The sequence below is a fragment of the Dermochelys coriacea genome, chromosome 7 (genome assembly GCF_009764565.3).
Source record: "Dermochelys coriacea isolate rDerCor1 chromosome 7, rDerCor1.pri.v4, whole genome shotgun sequence".
NCBI lineage: Eukaryota > Metazoa > Chordata > Testudines > Dermochelyidae > Dermochelys > Dermochelys coriacea.
In genome coordinates, this window is record NC_050074.1 from 22,779,951 (window position 1) to 22,797,827 (window position 17,877).

General features: G+C 48.3%; 1 protein-coding gene across 8 annotated transcripts in view; it reads right to left on the reverse strand.

Annotated features, from left to right (window-relative positions):
- Window positions 1-7,552: 7,552 nt before the first annotated feature.
- The window catches only part of CHCHD6 (coiled-coil-helix-coiled-coil-helix domain containing 6), a 202,524-nt gene continuing 192,199 nt past the window's right edge, over window positions 7,553-17,877 (reverse strand). The window contains exons 10-11 of one of the 8 annotated variants that reach the window (XM_043519169.1): window positions 10,269-10,385; window positions 7,553-9,179 (exon numbers count right to left, since the gene is read on the reverse strand). In XM_043519169.1, the coding sequence (XP_043375104.1) occupies window positions 8,628-9,179; window positions 10,269-10,385 (669 nt within the window). In that variant the 3' untranslated portion in view covers window positions 7,553-8,627. Of the gene's footprint in view, window positions 9,265-10,268; window positions 10,386-17,877 lie in introns of all 8 variants that reach the window. The other 7 variants (XM_043519167.1, XM_043519172.1, XM_038409070.2 and 4 more) reach the window with 7 other exon arrangements.

Genomic DNA, 17,877 nt, shown 5'->3' on the forward strand with positions numbered 1-17,877 from the left:
AGAAACAATAGACAGAATTTGATGGAGCCTGAGTTCCCGACAATAGCCCCAGATCCAGAGATGCAGGGCCTCATTTTTCATTATGCTGTGGCCGCCCAGTGCCATTCTGGCAGCATAATGAGTGCATTCAGCCGACAGAACTGAACACCAGAGAAAACCCCATCAGGATGTGGTTTTCCAGATGGCTCTGTGCCAGCCCCCTTGTAGCCTTTGGCATAGGAGAGCACAGCCAGGGGAAAGGTAGCACTGCTGCATTCTGGCTATTATCAGCTGCTGCAACCCCTGGAGGGTTGCTACTCCAAGAATAAGTCAGAGCAGCCCTGAGGCTGATGGGAGGCCAGGTCTGTGCCAAGATCGCCTGAGAACAGGGAAAACATGCAGCACAGCTCAGTTGGAATAGGCAAAGGGGGCCACAGATACTTTGGGGGTCATCTCCTGTCTGCAAACACTCCTGCACATTAGTTGCATGGATTGAATATGTCTGTCTTGTTCTGTATAAACCAGAGGCTTCTGCATGAAAATGAAATCTCTGGCTGCATGAAAACTAGCCTTTAAACCATGCCTGGGACCTTTCTCTGAACACTCAGGACAGATCCTCAGCTGGTGTCAATCAATACAGCTCCACTGACTTCTCCAGCTGAGGATCTGGCCCAGTGAATCAACCACAGCCCAGGTGTCATTCCAAAAGAAGCCAATGGGAGCTGTTTCCATTTATAATCTAGGCCAAATCTGGTGCTGGTTCCAGCTAACCTGGTTTCTAAAGCTGTCTGGCCAACTGTGGTGAATGGGGTCAAATGTCAGAAGCATGTTTACAGAAACCCCCTTACAGCCCGGGTATGGACTGAGGTCTGGTGCCAGTTTCAGCATAGATTTAACAGGATTTAGCCCTGTCCTGCTTGTCCAGCAAAACCCAGTTATCAAACCCTGTTTGGCTGGAACCCTCTTTAAAGCAGAGCTGGACTTAAAGCAGAACCCTGGACCTAAACATCCCTAAACTTCTGGGGAGGTGGGAGAGATTCAGAGCTGGACTTTACGGCTGGGCCCATCTCCAGTTTGAACATGATTCCTTAAGCCCATCTGGGCCTTGGTGTGGATGGGTCCTTTTTTGTGAAAAGCTGGGATGTTGCTGTTCCTTACTGCCCTCCTGAGATCACAGCTAATCTCCTTTTGGAAAGATCACAGCTGGTTGCTAAGGAAATTACTGTGATATCACAATATGAGGATTATGACTTCAGGTGGGGAATAAGCAGCTGGAGACAATGAATTCTTAAAGAGCCTCCCCTCCCACATCCCTGCACATGGCCTGAGTAAATGCAGAGCAATGCAGAAGACAACTGATCCTAAGCAAAATCCCCACCTAACAGAACCTCTAGAGAGGCCTTTCTATATTCCCAGAGCCCTCCCTGTATAGGTTGTGCTCTTGTCAACTCTCCTGAGCTATTGCTAAGCAGGGTCAGGTCTATAATCACATGGGAGCCCACCAAGGAAAAGGTTGATAGCGGCAGGAAATGGTGCTGGTGACTCAGCAGAATCCACTCTTCCCTCTGAGTCAGTACCGAATGAGTGCTCCAACATGGGGCTGGGGTTTGCCATCTTGCAGACAAGTCATAAACCCAAGGTCCTGAGCACTGGAGAGCTGAGGGTGCATCACAGCAGTAAGTGGCATTAGCCCTGCGCTCCTGCCCAAATACCAGTTTGAGTCTTACATCCTGACTATCTAAAGCTTCCCCTGCAGTGTCCATCGGATACCGTGTCCTCCTTACCTTCTCTGCAAACTATTGCCGCAAGCTGTGGAATAGCTCCACTGCAGGAATGGCCATATTGCAAAGGGTGGGAGAAGTGACTGGTGTTGGCACAGCCCTTGCAGACACAATGTATTGCACAGGCATAAATTGTGGATCTTCTTTCCCATGAGGCCACAACAGACCTTGGAGGGATTTTGCCCTCATTATCTCCCAATGGGACCTGAGCAAACAGAGCGGTTAAAGCACTGGGCTGGGAGTCAGGAAATGTGGGTCCTAGGCCTGGCTCTGCCATTGACTCACTTATGTGATTTTATCGAATCACAGAAATCACAATGTCAGGCTGGAAGGGACTTCAAGAGGTCATCAAGTCCAGCCGCCTACACTGAGGTAGGACTAAGTAAACGTAAACCTTCTGTGAAAGGTGTTTGTCCAGCCTGTTCTTAAAACAACTCCAATGATGGAGGTTCCACAACCTTCCTCGGAAGCCTGTTTCAGAATTTAAGAAGCCTTAGGGTTAGAAAGATTTTCCTAAAACCTAACCTAAATCTCCCTTGCTGCAGATTAAGCCCTTCCATGGACATGGAGAACAACTGATCAGAGTCCTCTTTATAACAACCCTTAACATATTTGCAGACTGTTATTAGATCCCCCCTCAGTCTTTTCTCAAGACTAAACATGTCCTGTTTTTTAAACCTTTCATCATAGGTCAGGTGTTCTAAACCTTTTAGTAGTTTTGCTGCTCTCCTCTGGATTCTCTCCAGTTTGTCCATGTCTTTCCTAAAGCATGGCGCCCAGAATTGGACAAGATATTCCAGTTGAGGCTTTACCAATCCCAAGTAGAGCAGGACAATTACCATCTGTGTCTTCCATAAAACAGTCCTGTTAATATACCCCAGCATACACCCCTTTTCACAACTGTATCACATTGCTGACTCATTTTCAATTTGGGATCCACCATAACCCACAAATCCTTTCCAGCAATACTACCAGCTAGCCAGGTACTCCCCAATTTGTAGTCGTGCATTGGATTCTTCCTTTCTAAGTGACGCACTTTGCTCTTATCTTTACTGAATTTCATCTTGTTGAATTCAGACCAATTCTCCAATTTGCCAAGGTCATTTTGAATTCTAATCTTGTCCTCCAAAGTGCTTGCAACTCCTCCCTGCTTGTCGTCATCTGCAGATTTTATAAGCATACTCTTCACTTCTTCATCCAAGTGATTAATGAAAATATTGAAGAGTACTGGACCCAGGACTGACCCTGCGGGACTCCACTAGACATGCCCTCCCAGTTTGACAGCGAACCATTGATAGCTATTCTGAGTATGACTTTCAACCAACTGTGCGCTCACCTTATACAATAGAACCTGAAAGTTATGAATAACTCGGGAATGGAGGTTGTTCGTCACTCAGAACAAAACTTTATGGCTACTCTTTCAAAAGTTTACAACTGAACATTGATTTAATACAGCTTTGAAACGTTACTATGCAGAAGAAAAATGCTGCTTTCCCTTTTTTTTTTATTAGTTTACATTTAACACAGTACAATACTGTATTTGCTCTTTTTTTGTTGTTGTTCAGGGAGTTCAGGGTGCGGAAGGGTGCTCCGGGCTGGGACTGAGGGGTTTGGAGGGTGGGAGGGGGATCAGGCCTGGGACAGGGGGTTGGGGCGTGGGATCAGGGGTGCAGGCTCCAGGTAATGCTTACCTCAAGTAGCTCCCAGAAGCAGCAGCATGTCCCCGCTCCAGCTCCTGTGCGGCCAGGAAGCTCTGCGTGCTGCCCTGTCTGCAGGTGCCGCCCCTGCAGTTCCTGTTGGCCTCAGTTCCTGGCCAATGGGAGCTTCGGGGGCAGCGCTTGGGACGGGGTCTGTGTCCGGAGCCCCCTGGCTGCCCCTACGCATAGGAGCGGGAGAGGGGACATGCTGCTGCTTCCGGGAGACGCCCAGAGTGGGGCAAGCCCCGGACCCCACTCCCCGGCGGGAGCTCAAGGGCCAGATTAAAATGTCTGCAGGGCCGGATGCAGCCCCCGGGCCATAGTTTGCCCACCCCAATCTAGACTGTGTTTCCCTAGTTTGTTTACGAGAATGTCAAGTGGGACTGTGCCAAAAGCCTTACTAAGTTTAAAGACAGATCTGATATTGACCTATTGATATTGACCTATTGATATTGCACAGGGGTGTTTTTAACCTATTGTAGGTACTATAGGATCCCCATTACCGTAGTATCTGAGTGACTCACAGAATCTGGGCTGAGGTTCCTAAGGCTCTCTGTTCTTGTCCTCTAGGCTCTGCTTCCCCACCACACCAATGAGCCTCTGTACTGAGCTCCAGTGCATCACTACTGCTGGCTTCCTGTTCACCAGCGCATGCTGGGACCCACTATTGAGCTTGGGCCATCAGACTGGGCTCTGGAGCAGCTCCAGCCCAAGTAGGTTGGAGCACACACAGTCCGGTGGGAGGAGACTGCTACAGGGGAGGGCAGAACTGGGTTAAATTGGTCCATCTGCCCACTTGGCAGGCACCACAAAATCTGGGTGTGGATGCTAATATGCCAGCATTTGGGATGTTCCACTCCAGGGTTTGATTCAGGTCCATCAACTGCAAAGACCTGACCCAGAGAAAGCATTTATAAAATAGACAAATCAAATGGCACTTAACACTGCCATCGTGTGTTTCCTATGGGAACATCTCAAACCAATCAATGAAAGGTGCGTAAATACCTTTATCCCCATTGTACAGATGAGGAAACTTAGGCCTGGAGAAAGGAAGTGACTCTTTCCTCATCACCCAGCAAGTCAGTGGCAGAGACTCCCAATTCCCTGCCCTAACCACTAGACTACACTCCTCTCCAGGGCTGAGACTAGAACCCAAGAGGCCCAGCTCTGAATCCAGTGCCATACCTAGATAATAGTCCCTTCCCAGAGCCAAAGCCAGAAACCAGGATTCCTTAATCCCATGCCCCCTGCTCTAACCACTCAACAACCTTGTCCTTCCAGAGCTGGTATAAAACCCTTTTTCTCATGCCCTCCACACTTTCCAGTGCACCAACCCCCAGTGCATTCTTCTGCAGAGCAGAGCGTGCAAAGGGTTAAGTTTCAATTAGCATCTCCTTGGGAAGCACAACATTGAAGCAGGAGGAACTTTTTTAAAAAAAAAAGCCTGAGTGCAAGTCTGCTTTTAAATTCAAATGTGCAATATGGGCCAGTGCCTTGGAACCAGACTGAAACAGTGTATTTGGGCAAGGAAACATGGAATATTTCACTTCAGCTCAGTCCAACCCATCTTGATTTACACAGCACTTTGTGTGGAGAGAAAGAAACATTATCTGAGGGCTTTGCAGCTTTAGTAATTAACCCTCTGCCTACCGCCCCATACAAGGGGCAGGTTACAATGGAAAGGCACATGTCAGAAGGAGGGAATGGCTCCAGGGACTGGCAAAGTTAGGCCAGGTTCTCTCCTCTGGTTCCAACAGCATCAAATCAGTGAGGACTCAGAGTTGTGACTCTGATGTGTGGGGAGCCCCTTGGATCAAGACTCAGCAAGGGACCCTGTCTATACCAGAGTGACTACCCCTTGTTAGCAATGGCACAGCTGAACCAGTGCACAGGTTAGTTACAAGTCATAATAATAACAGTAATAACACCTACCTCTGACATAGCCAGTGTATCCAGAGATAAGCCATGCCCAGCACCATTTCAGTCACCAACGTTACACTCTGCTCTGATCAGGGTGCTGTATTGGTCACATCTGCATGGCACAGGCATGTAGGTAGCACTCACTGAGCTTCCAAAGTCCTGTCCCAGCCTGCACTGGGGTCAGGTCAAATCTAGGCTGGATTAACCAGGGCAGCCTCTTCTCTGGTTGTTCCAAAGTCCTGGTCAGGACTCCAAAGGGGAGGTGCGCAGTTACCCTCACGTTACCTGATGTGCTCATTCAGTGACCTGCATGAAAAGAGTTGGGAAGACTTGGGCCAGTTCCCAGAGGACTGGCATGCTCATGACTAACACCCCTTGCTCCCAAGGACACTCTGGAAATCTTTGCAGTAAGGGCAAGAGCTAACCACTCTGGAGGTGCAGTGAACAATCCTCTGTGTATGTGTGCAACGCTAACAGACTCTGGCCATCGGCAGGTAGGATCGAACTGCGGACCTCTGGAGCTTAGTTGATGAACCTCTACCGCATAAGCTAAAAGCCAACTGGCTGTTAGCTAAGGCTGTAGAGCAAACTCATTAATCTCTCTCTCAGTGGTCTCAGTGCCACTAGATGGGACAGAACAACACACCCAGGAGGTGTGTGGGTTACATACACGCACGTGCACCCTCCAGGGCCAAGCTGATCAGCATGTGGGGAAGCCCATACTACATGTGCTCTGCAGATCGATACAGTACTTCTGTCTCCAGAGATGTCAGTCTGACACCTTTTACCAGCAGGAATTCACTTAAACCACCCACCCAACCAATCACAGCGCCAGTTTTCTAAAAGGGTATTGAGTTGCTTGACTGCACCAGCAGAGGAGCTCAGGGCAGAAAGCACACGGTTTTGTGTCAGTGCTACATAAACACTGGCTATTGATAGCCCACACACAGTCAGACAACTCAGTGGTGAACATTAAAAGCCTCTCATATACAAGACTAGATAGAAGATCCAATCATTCCCTGTACTCTTCAACCACACCTTCCTGGCTATTCCAATGCTCTTTGCAGACTAGCTAAACAGACCCCTTTCAGCTAGCAAGTGCTTTGCTGAGCCAGCTGGGAGAGACACAGGCCAAAGAGCCCCTGGAGGGTGACTTACCCAGACAGGCCTGGGTGCCTGCTGGCCACCATTACCTAGAAGCCCAGCTGGAGAGCAGCTCCAGGTGCCTGGGGCCATCTGCCATGGCAAAGCTAAAGGGGAAGGACCCACATTACATCTGTGACCTGAAGATTACAGGGCAGCTCCAAGGTCAGTAAGGGGCAGGGATCTATCCACAGGCTACTGATCTGGGGAGGGGGAATGCAACAGGGCACAGAACAACTAGAGTAAGGGAGGTGGGGAGAGAAGACCAAACCTGGGGGACCCAGCTACTAGGTGGCTGGAGTGAGATATGGGAGATTGAGAGCAGCAGGATCTCGGGAGACACCACTGTCCTCTGCTGGTTAAATGAAAGGATAGGTTTTTTCCAGACACATCCCCGTCATGCAGCCCTTCCCCCCACCCCCACATTCTGCACAGTGAGACTCACCTATACAATCACCCTCCTGTGCACAGAGACACTCACACACCCCTACCTTCCTGCACATGGATACACAACCTCCCCACACCACAAAGATACATTCCTGCCAAGACACCCATTGCTATGCATCCTTCTTCAGAGACTCACTGTGGCAACACACATAACCATACATCAGCAAACAAACCCACACTCAATAGCCTGCACAGCAAGACAAAATCTATATACTCACCCTACCATGCGCATGCACACGGAGGTGCACAAAGGCTGCTGAACTCAAAGAATGACCTGTGGCAGCTTCCATTCCGTATCAGGCCAGCCCTGCTCAGGGTTTACAACAGTTATATTAAGAAAGCCATTTTTCTTCCTTAAGTTTCCACTTTACCAACACAATATGCCCAACTTTGATCATTGGTGCATCCAAAACCACTAAGTACCTGGCAGCACTCCCATCTCCCACAGGCCTGCTATGCCTCTGGCCCTGGGGAAAGCTCCTGTGGAGCTTACAAAGTCACCCAAATAGGACTGCCAACCCTCCAGGATTGTCTGGGAGTCTCCAGGAATTAAAGATTAATATTTAATTTAAAGATTATGTCATGTGATGAAAACCTCCAGGAATACATCCAATCAAAATTGACAACCCTACGCCCAAAGGAGGGTACGGGTGTGACATAATCAGCATGACACGAATTAAGCTGAAGCAGAGGTAAAGGGAAACAGTGGTTCTGAGCACTCCACACTCACACACAGGGTCCCCCAGCTCTTGACTGCAGGTCCAGAAATAGACTCAGAGCATATCAGCTTTAATCATACACTGTAGGGAGTGGAACGCAGGAGAGGGCGCTCCCAGCAGTGAAGCGGGCACAGGAGCTGCTGTTAAGCAACACTAAGCACCTTCCCTTACCTGTGGGTCTCAATCTCTACTTAACTATTTCTATAATATGCCCATCATGATAGTATCTGGGCTCAGTACACAGTATTACCAACCCCAAACACTCAGGCATCATGTGCCAGGCCCCAAAACTTCATGAGATTGACTTAAAAAACATGAGGGTATTTAATAATAATAAATGCGGGACTATTTTACACATATTCTCTGGTCTCCAGGAACAGGGCTTTAAATCAGGAGACTCATGATAACACCACGAGAGCTGGTAGCACTGGCATGTTCTCTGTACAGCACTCCTAGCCCCTGCCAGATCAATACCCAGGAGACTGAGACTAGCACTTGGACCACAACTTGCATGGCTGGGGAAAGCTCTAACTGCTAGGCCAGACACTTCATCACCCCCAGCCTGGGATCTGAAGCCAGGTCTCCCACAGGGTAACAGCTTAGAGCTGGGCAAAATATGCCCATTGCTTTTTGTGGGAAAATAATGTTTACACTGGGGGGTGGGGAAGGTTTTATTGTTATGGGTTTTTTAATTTCCCAATTTGTTTTTCCTGTTTCTTTTGGTTTTGAAAATCATTTTCAGCAACAACTTTCAGTTTTCAGACAAAAATACATTAAAAAAAGATTGGTTTTCAAAAACTGAAGGCTTTTACCAAAACCCAAAGTCTTTACTGAATATTTTCAGTTCTAACTTTAAAAAGTGGAAAATTTCAACCCAATTTAAAATCCCCCAGCAAAGTTTCCTTTTTGGATGAAAAAAACATTCAAAAAAAAAAAAAGTGTCACTGAAAACTTTTCAGCTCGCTCTGCAACAGGAACACGACTCCTTCGGTCTGGAGCCAGTTCCAAAGCACTCCCATCTCCTCCTGGCTTCGGTTCCAAACCCAGCTATCGCATAGCGGGCTGTATGTGGGCCATGCTGTAGCACTCAGCCCCTGCCAGTTCAGGATCTGAACCCAGAGCTCCTGTATGGTAGGAGAAAGTGCCCATCCTTGGGCCCTGGACTGGTCTCCATGGCATTCCTTGCTCCAGCCCACATGGGAAGTCTCCCACGTGGCAGGGCAGCTTCTTCTCTTTGGTGTCAGTTTCCTTGAAGAACCTTTCCTAGAAATGTTGGCGGCAGTACAAGGTGCCATCTGTCTCCCTCCTGGCTCAGAGTTGGGCTCACGCACCAGGCAGGTTGTGTCACAGAGTCTTCTGCTGGCCCAAGTTCCCTTTGAGAAGGAGGAGGCAGGCAAGCGGGTGATACCAGCAGCTCCATACGGACTGACAGGGATGGAGGGGCCCAGGTCTGAGGGAGCAGATACCAGAAGGATCGTCTCGGGGTTGAGAAACTGCAGTGAGATGCAGAAGAGCTGGGTTCAGTTTCAAGCACTGACTCACTGTGTGGTGTTGAGAAGTCACTTCCCCAGCTGTAAACTGGATCACGATTACAGCCGAGTAAATAACTGATCTCTCAATTTGGGGAGTTTCCAACTCAGATCATTCTGGAGTGTTTTTCAGCTTATTTTTTAATAGCTACATTTCTAAACAAAATGCCATTTCAAAATGAAAAATCACAGTTTTTAATTTTGAAGTGGCTGCAATCAAATGTTTCCAGTTTTTTGAATTTCCCCCATTTTTTCCAGACCAAACATTTCAATAAATTCAATCTGAATAGTTTCATTGTCTTGAAAAATGATTTTTTGGGTGAAATTACACTTCCCCTCAGTTATTGTAATAATGATCTTTCCCTACCTCACGGGGAGTTAGGCTGGACACACTGATCTTTGCAAGGGTCTAGGTACCATAGAAAAGCCTATCAAGATAGGAAACACATGCCCATCCCAATGGCTAGCCAGTTTTTGGGCTAAGTGGATCCTCCAGGGAAGGGGTAAGAACAGGGCTCTGATGGAGTTGCTCTCTGAATTCAATCATCTTCAGGTTTCTGATACATCCCTAAAGGAGCAAAACTGGGTCAGATTGGAGCTCAGGCTCCTTGCCTTGCTGTAGCAGCAGCAGGAAGCCCGGGCAGGTGGCACGAAGCAGATGTTAAGGGAAGTGGGGCGAGAAATGGGCTGCAGCAAACGGTGGGGTGACATGGGTCCCAGGCACTAGATTCTCACAACATTTGCCGTTGGCAGGAGATGCTCTCTGAAGGCCAGCAAGGCAGCTGCCATGGTCCATGCAAGCATCACTGGAGTCTCTAGGGCACCTCGCCCTGTTGATGTGCATCAAAGGGAGGCCTAGTGCTCTCTCCTCAGCTGCTGTGAGGCAGGCGCCATAGAAGAGCCGGGAAGCCTGGGATCCTCCATGCAGGATCCCCCCCTCCCAAAACCAAAGAGGGAGGACAAAGCTTAGCAAAGCTGGGGGAAAGTGGAGGTTGCTGACAATCAGGTGCCCCAGGTAACCGTGAAGAGGCCAAACAGCAGCCAAACCCCTACCTGCTGTGCAGCATGATCAGAAATCCAAGGGGGATTCATGCAGCAGAAACCCTGCTTCTCCTTAGGGCTGACAATTGCACTGGCTGAGACAACAGCTGCTGAACACTGATGAGAGCCCTGGCAAAGAAAGAGGGAGAGCAAGTGAGCGCGCAGAGTGCACGGCCTTTACCCCAGGCACACCACAGGCCTGAGCCGACAGCTCCTGTGCTGCTCCAGCTTGGCACAGCTTAGTTCTGTCCTAGCTGCTCATTTGCCTAACGTGAACCTCTGGGGAGGCAGCAATCAGGGGCAGCTACAGCCAATGAGCCTGGCCCCTGGGAAATGGGCCTATGGGGAACAGGGTGTGACTGAACAACTTGGGAGAGGGCATGGGGGCTGCACAGCAAATGGGGAAAGGGCCAGACTCCAGTTAATCCCGTGATGTGGCACTGACCACGTGGCCACCACAGGGCATCCAAAATCTACAGAGACAAGTAGCCCACTGCAGTAAAGAGCCAGAGAGCATCAAACCCCAGCCCAGCCCCGAGAGGGCCACTGGCCTACAAGGAGTATAAGCATCAGACAGGAAAGCAGCTGGCAGATATTTTTTAACTAATTCCCCCCCCCCCCCCCCAAAAAAACAGATTTTTTTTTGGAAAACAAATTTTTTGTGAAAAAATTATTTTTTGTTTTTTGTTCAGCTGAAATCTCCAAAGGAACATTTTTCAGTGTTCCCTTTTTCCCTCTCCCCCCCATTTACAGTGGCAAAATAGTGGGGGAGAGGTGAAAGGGAAAGAAATGGGGGGAGGTTGAGAGGACTAAAAACCAACATTTTTGGTAACTGAAGATTTTCGATAACATTCTGAGTTAACAGAAACGCCTCTTTTTCAAACCTGAGGAACAAAAACTGGTTTGGAATATTTTAATTTTTCATGAGCAATGTCATCCAGTTTTTGCCCAACTCAAGAGGACAACGGGACCTGGAAGTGCTCAGCACCTCTTAGGAACAGATCTCATATCTCCAGACATGGGAGAAAAAGAACCATAAGAGCCTAAGGTTAGAGACCCAGTCATTGCCTCTGCTCTGCCCACCCATGACAGGAAGGGGTAAGAGCCCTTGGCGAAGTCAGATGGGCATTGAGGATAAATGCTGCTGTGGACCATTAGGTCTTATCCAGGCCCCTCGGTCTCTGAATCCCACCATGAAAAAACAGACAAGCATGAAAACTCATCAGATTTTGCCAAGAGCCAGATGGGCCTATTACCCTCTGTATCCCCCCAGCACAGAGCCAAAGGGCAGGGCTTTGTTCCACAGCGGTGCTCTTCCTTCAGGCCTCCCATTGCCACCCCAAAGTTAGATCATACTCTTTGTCCCAGCAACACCCACACTTTCCCCAAAGCCAGAAGATGGTTTTAATGGTTAGAATCTGCAGACACTTCTCACTCGTAAGGTCACTAGGTTAGTTCATTAGCCTGTGATTTTAGACACCTGAGCTGGGTTCACATTCTGCATGGATCATAGACTTTAAGGCCAGAAGGGATCATCATGATCCTTTAATCTGACCTCCTGCACATTGCAGGCCACAGAATCTCACCCACTCCACTCCTGTAATAGACCCTGAACCTCTGGCTGAGTTACTGAAGTCCTCAAATCATGGTTTTAAGACTGCAAGTTACAGAGACGCCACCATTTACATTAATTTAAACCTGCAAGTGACCCATGCCTCATTCTGCAGAGGAAGGCAAAAAACCCCATCCATAAGTGAAATAGGTCAAGTAGACAATCCCCAGCAGATCTGTGTTTACAACACAACATGCACACAATTCACCATGCCACAGCTTCTTCCCACTCACAAAAGATGGATGGGGGCAAAAGAGCCGGGCATCTCCTATGGTTCTATATCAATACATAAGAATAATGTCAAGTACAACTTGTTAATTTTATACTATATACTCCAGTCCTGGAACAGGCATGCTCAAACAGCATTCATGCAATCCCCCGTTTTAGGAATCTGAGCCCAAACTTCAATTCCCAGTTCCCAGGATGCAACTCTGTCTCAAGAGTTAACTCCAGCTTGAGAGATTACGGCGGAGAACAAAGTTCCATACTGATTACCACAGCTCCCTGGAAAAAAACACTTCAGAAGACTAATAACAACATAGTGGTTTCCTCCAGGACTAATAACATGCTAGCCCGCGAAGAAGAATTTGTAACACTCTGTGTAACAGCACCATCTAGTGATCCCTGCCAGGACAATCATGTTTCTGCTCCAAGGGGGCCTGGGACTGAGCTAGTTGGGGAAAGGGACTGGCTGATGATCAGTCAGACTGGAAAACAGGGGTGCTGCGGATCACTGAATTGCATGGGAGAGATGGGGAAGGACAGGGAAGTGTGCACAGAGCTTTCCTGTAGTGCTATAAGCCTGGCCTTAGCCTAGGACTGCCACCCATTCTGGTATTTCTGAGATCATCCTGCTTTCAATGGGGTGAATCCTGTACCCTGCTAGCACAGCTTGAAGGCACATCTAGTACATCTCAGGGTACATTGCCTGCAACATGAGGAGACTGGACTCAACTCAGGAGTCCCTTCCAGTCCTATGTTCCTGTCTTCAAAGGGAAAATGAATCATGTTGGAAATGTTTTAGCTAACACTATGTTAAACATGACTTTGATAAGGACCATTGTGATTAGCCACAGCCAGGTAGCATGCCTGTCCTTGTCCACACTAAGGAGAATGTAATATTAATAGTGTGTTAGTTAACAATTTTTTTTATCCTGATGAGCCCTAAGGGACATTCCTGGGTCCCAAAAATCACTTGGATGGTGATGCTGCAGCAGCATGTTCGGATACAACACAATGATGTTACAGTAAAACACCATCTGTTGAACTCAGATATACCAACCGAGTGTCATTCTGCAGACATCAGAGTCATAACTGCTGCATTTGGGTTGTAGCCTGCAGGTACAGGGATTTGCAAGGTAAGGCATAGGCACAAGTTAAGGCAGTAAAGCAATGAGCCTACAGGCTTCAGGCGTGTGAGACAATACCTTAGCTAAACAAGGCATAAGCCCCAAAAACCTTAGCATAGGCAGGTAACCAGAAGTCACCCCAGATCCTAAGAGAATGCTGTAATGACTAAACTGCCAACAGGTAACCACAGGATTCTAGTTTATACCCGCTTGGGATATTTTAAGTTAGGAACACCCACACATGTCTGACCACAAGAATGCCATGGTAACTAACTGATGTATATTCTAATAAGCTTGAGGTAAAAGGCCTAATAACCTGTGGGAAAAGGGAATTGTAAATAAGGGAAAGGGGAGAAACCCCTACTGAATATGCATTAGGCATAGTGGTGTCAGCAGTTGTATACCTGTCTGTGTGCTTTGGGGAGGGAGAAGCATAGCCTTTGGGAGGTGCCAGGATGACAGCTATAGATAATGGTGCTGAGGAAGGAGATGATGATGATGAAGATAATGACTAGCATCTATGAATGTGTGCATGTGTGTGGGTATGAATGTGTGAGTACGCAAAAGGGTATGGATTTGTGCATTCATGAATATACGTGAATGTGTGTGCAGACACATGCATGCTGGAAAGCCACATACCTGTACAAATCCACATGCATGTTTCAATGTAGGTCTGGCCTTAGGGGCAGGTGATTAGAGTGGTCACCTGGAGTGCCAGCTTCTGAGGGCATTGAATCAACAGCTTGATGGGGGAAGGGGGCACCCCATCACTCAGTGTTTGGCCATTTTGGGGTGTAAGGGGGGCTGTTTGGCCATTTTGACCAGCCTGTTTTTTTTCTTTAACTCAGCCGTTTGCAGGGCGCCAAAAGCATTTTCCACCCTGAGTGGAACACCTACGGCTGGCCTTGCATGAATGTGTATCATATGTACCCATGTGAGTACAGATAGGAATGCATTGTGTGTGAATACATGTGCTTTGGTGCCTTGGCAAGGAAATCCTTGTACCATCTCCTATACAGGTGGGTTTCAGAGTAGCAGCCGTGTTAGTCTGTATCCGCAAAAAGAACAGGAGTACTTGTGGCACCTTAGAGACTAACAAATTTATTTGAGCATAAGCTTTCGTGGGCTACAGCCCACTTCAGGTGGGGTGAGTGTTAAAATTGTTCTAACCGAGGAACAACGCAGGCCGATTCACATAGGGGGCACTGCTGGCAGGATGAAATGGAGAACTCCCACTGGCCAGAGCAAGGGGAAATGAGACTGCTTTCGGGAAACAGCCTCTTGCTGGGTCCATGCAAAGAGAGAGGGAGGGGAAAGGGGCAAAGTTCTCCCCTGGCACCCACCAGCCTTCATTCATAAACAGAACGTAACTCGCTTTGGCATCTACTTGCTGTGGGATGACGTGTGCGTTCAGTGCTTGAGGCTTTCCAGGAATAATAAAGGGGTGGGATGAGAAGGAAAGGAGAGAGACACGTCCTTGGGGGTTGGGAAATGCAGGGAAGACCCCACAAAAGCTTGTCATGAATGTCACCATACATTCCTCACAGAGCGCCAGGCGGAGGTAGGATGCCTTGTTGCTATGACACATTTACTAGGCAGTGAAAGGACAGAGGGGCTGCTAATTCTAAAAGAAATGACATTATAGTCTTCTCCTTCCCTCGCCAATCCCCCCCCCCACATGCACTTGCCTTTTAAATTTCCCCCCCTTACAAGTTACAAGCAATATGCATGGGCTGGGAGGGGGGGAACAACAGTAAAAAAAAAATCTGCTTCACAAATTGCTGCTAGTACCAAATGTCCCTTCTTATCAGGACTGGACGGGTATTCAATTTTCTTTTCAAACGCCTGCCTTCTGAAATGGTAATAGAATTTCAAATCTGGGGGAAAGGGGGGGGGAGCTGAATATGTGAGATAACAATGAGAGAGAGAGAGAGAGAGAGGAAGAAATTATACTAAAAACATATAGTTGGAATCTTTGCAGGAATTAATTAAATACAAATATAAAGAGAAAATTAACAGTCATGCTTAGGAAGGGGGGAAAAGGATATATTTTTAGTTTAATTAACCTTTTTTTGGCCAAGAACAATAAAGGGATGGGGGGGGAGGGGAAGAAGGGCAAAGAGTTCTAATTGTTTTGGCTTCCAGGAGATAATTAAGGAAGCAGACCCTGTTTTGTGTCAGTGTGTGTTTGTGTGAGTTTGTTGTGTGTGTGGTCTCCGGTTTGGGTACGTCGGAATTGTGTGCGTATAAATAACTCATGTGTTGCTCCTAATTGGTTGAGAGAGAAGAGAACTGTCTGAGGAGAATGCAAGTCCCCTATAACAACAGGGACCACTGAGCAGTGCTGAGGAGCAGGGGGGAGTTTTGTATGTCTTACCCACCCCCAAGGTAAGTAGGTAATTGGTAAAATGCAGCAACTGTTCCCAAGAGCTCATGGCCCTCCTACACCCATGGTTGAAGGGTTCGATATTTGGAGATGTAGGTCACTGGCTACCAGATGAGGTGGGAGCACTATATGGAGCAACTGGATGCCAACTTAATGGCACTTATCATCAGCACTCTTCATTAGGGGAGAAGAAAATGGGGGCGGAGGGGAAGGAACAAGGGAAGAACAATAACAACGATCAATTGTTCTCCATGTTCACTAAATGCAGGGCAAGAAGCAATCAGCTTAACCTGCAGCAAGGGAAGTTTAGGTTAGGTATTAGGAAAAACTAACTCTCAGGAAAGTTAAACATTGGAACAGGCTTCCAAGGGAGGTTGTGGAATCCCCATCACTGGAGGTTTTTAAGAACAGGTTGGACAGATACCTGTCAGGATGGTCTACATATACCGGTCTTGCCTCAACGCAGGGAGCTGGACTTGATGACCTCTAGAGGTTCTTTTCAGCCCTACATTTCTATGATTCTCTGAGAAGGATGTGGGGAGGGGAAAAGGGAGTTGGGAGATCTGGGCTGTACAACCAATTTGCATAACCTTGGGCCTGACACATGGAACCTATGTGAGAGAGCTGGGCCTATATGCTGGTAAATGGCCAGCTGGGCATCCAGCAAACTCTCAGTGCCCACATACACCTGCTGTGCCCACCGTTGCAAAGTGAGCACACACCTGCAGGAGGCAGGCTGAAAAACAATCCCTTCCCCTGGCTGCATCTCCATGTCTCTATCTGCTGACTGGGGTAACGGCACCGATGCTTCACTCACTAGCGCTCAGTCCCTTGGCCGAATGGTGCTTGGGAAAGGCCAGTGACTCCCTAGAGTCACTCTTTGTACCGTGCTTTGAAGATACAAACTGCTACGTATGACTCACAGGACAGGTATGGCCCAGGCAGCAGAGTAAGATGTAGCTCACCATTCCCAGCCAACGCGCTCTGCTCTGAGTTCTCCACAGCCCCGTACGCTGTGGTTAGACACGCGGCTATCACAGTCATGAAGCTGTTTCCAACAGACAGCGATGGCAGCATCTGAACTCTGCTCCATAGCAAAGTCTCCCTTCGTCCCAGCAAGCTCAAGGAGAAGCTGCACCTTCTTAGCTACAGCTGTTACCTAATGGGTCAGTCATACTCGGGTTAAGCTCAGCACTGCCCACAGGTGCGCACACACTCATGGGCTGATCCATCATGCTGAGCTAGCCATGGCCTTTGGGGGGCTAAATGTTAATTTGACCACTTGTCTGGAATGACTAGTATGAGTGGCTGAGCTCCAGCTTCCACCAGATCTACTTCCTACAGCCTTAGGCCACTGAGGGGCATGGCTAGACCTTTCTTATTGCAAGTGTGTGTTTTTCACAGGCTTTCCCGAGGTTGCTGAGATGGCACAAAATCTGGTCTCTTCATGCTATTGCAGGTCCTGGAGGGTGGACATACTGTGAGGAGAGCAAAGCTTGGTCCAGCTCCTGAGGCGCTGAAGACCCCCCTAAACACAAGCACTGCAGCATTTCAGTTCACCTGTGTGTACCTGACTACAGAGCTGTTCGGGTTCACTCCTAATTCTTCAGAACCCAAATTATCAGCCCTAAGCCCAGGCACTAACAGTACAACTGAAAGAAACGAATAGGGTCAGAAATCTCTTGCCAGCTGGAGTTTAATGATTTGCACAACAGGAACATGATGGGACACCAGCATGCACACTAGCTTATCACTGTCACTGGATGACAGTTACTGAGCTCTCTGGGCCTGCAAATGGTGGGCATCGCCTACACACCATGGCAATGGGTGCTTACACTGACCAGCCCCTGGGTCAGCTACCATGCGTCCAGTCATGCTGTTTGCCATTTCAGATTACCAAGAAAGGAAGCTGCAGTCTCCATCTTCACATCTGTCAAGCACCCTTCATTCCCTCCCTTCTAAGAGGGGCTGCTGCCACAGAGGCAGAGGAGAGGGAGAAGTTGACTAAGAGAAAGGAGCTCTCATCGGCTAGATAAGCATCACTCTGGGCCTGACTTTACGGAAGGAAGACTTCAGGTTAAGTTGGCAGGAGAGGGAAGGGGCAGACCTGGGCCCTGGTAATTTGGCCCCATTGCAGTGGCCCATAGTGGCCACTACTAAAAGGCAGGGGTTGCGTTCCACGTTGGGTGGCAGGGCATTCTGATTCCCCAAGGCAGGACTGTGGCACTTTCAGCCAGGCCCCAGAAGTCACTGCTGTTATGTGGGCAGCAGGCT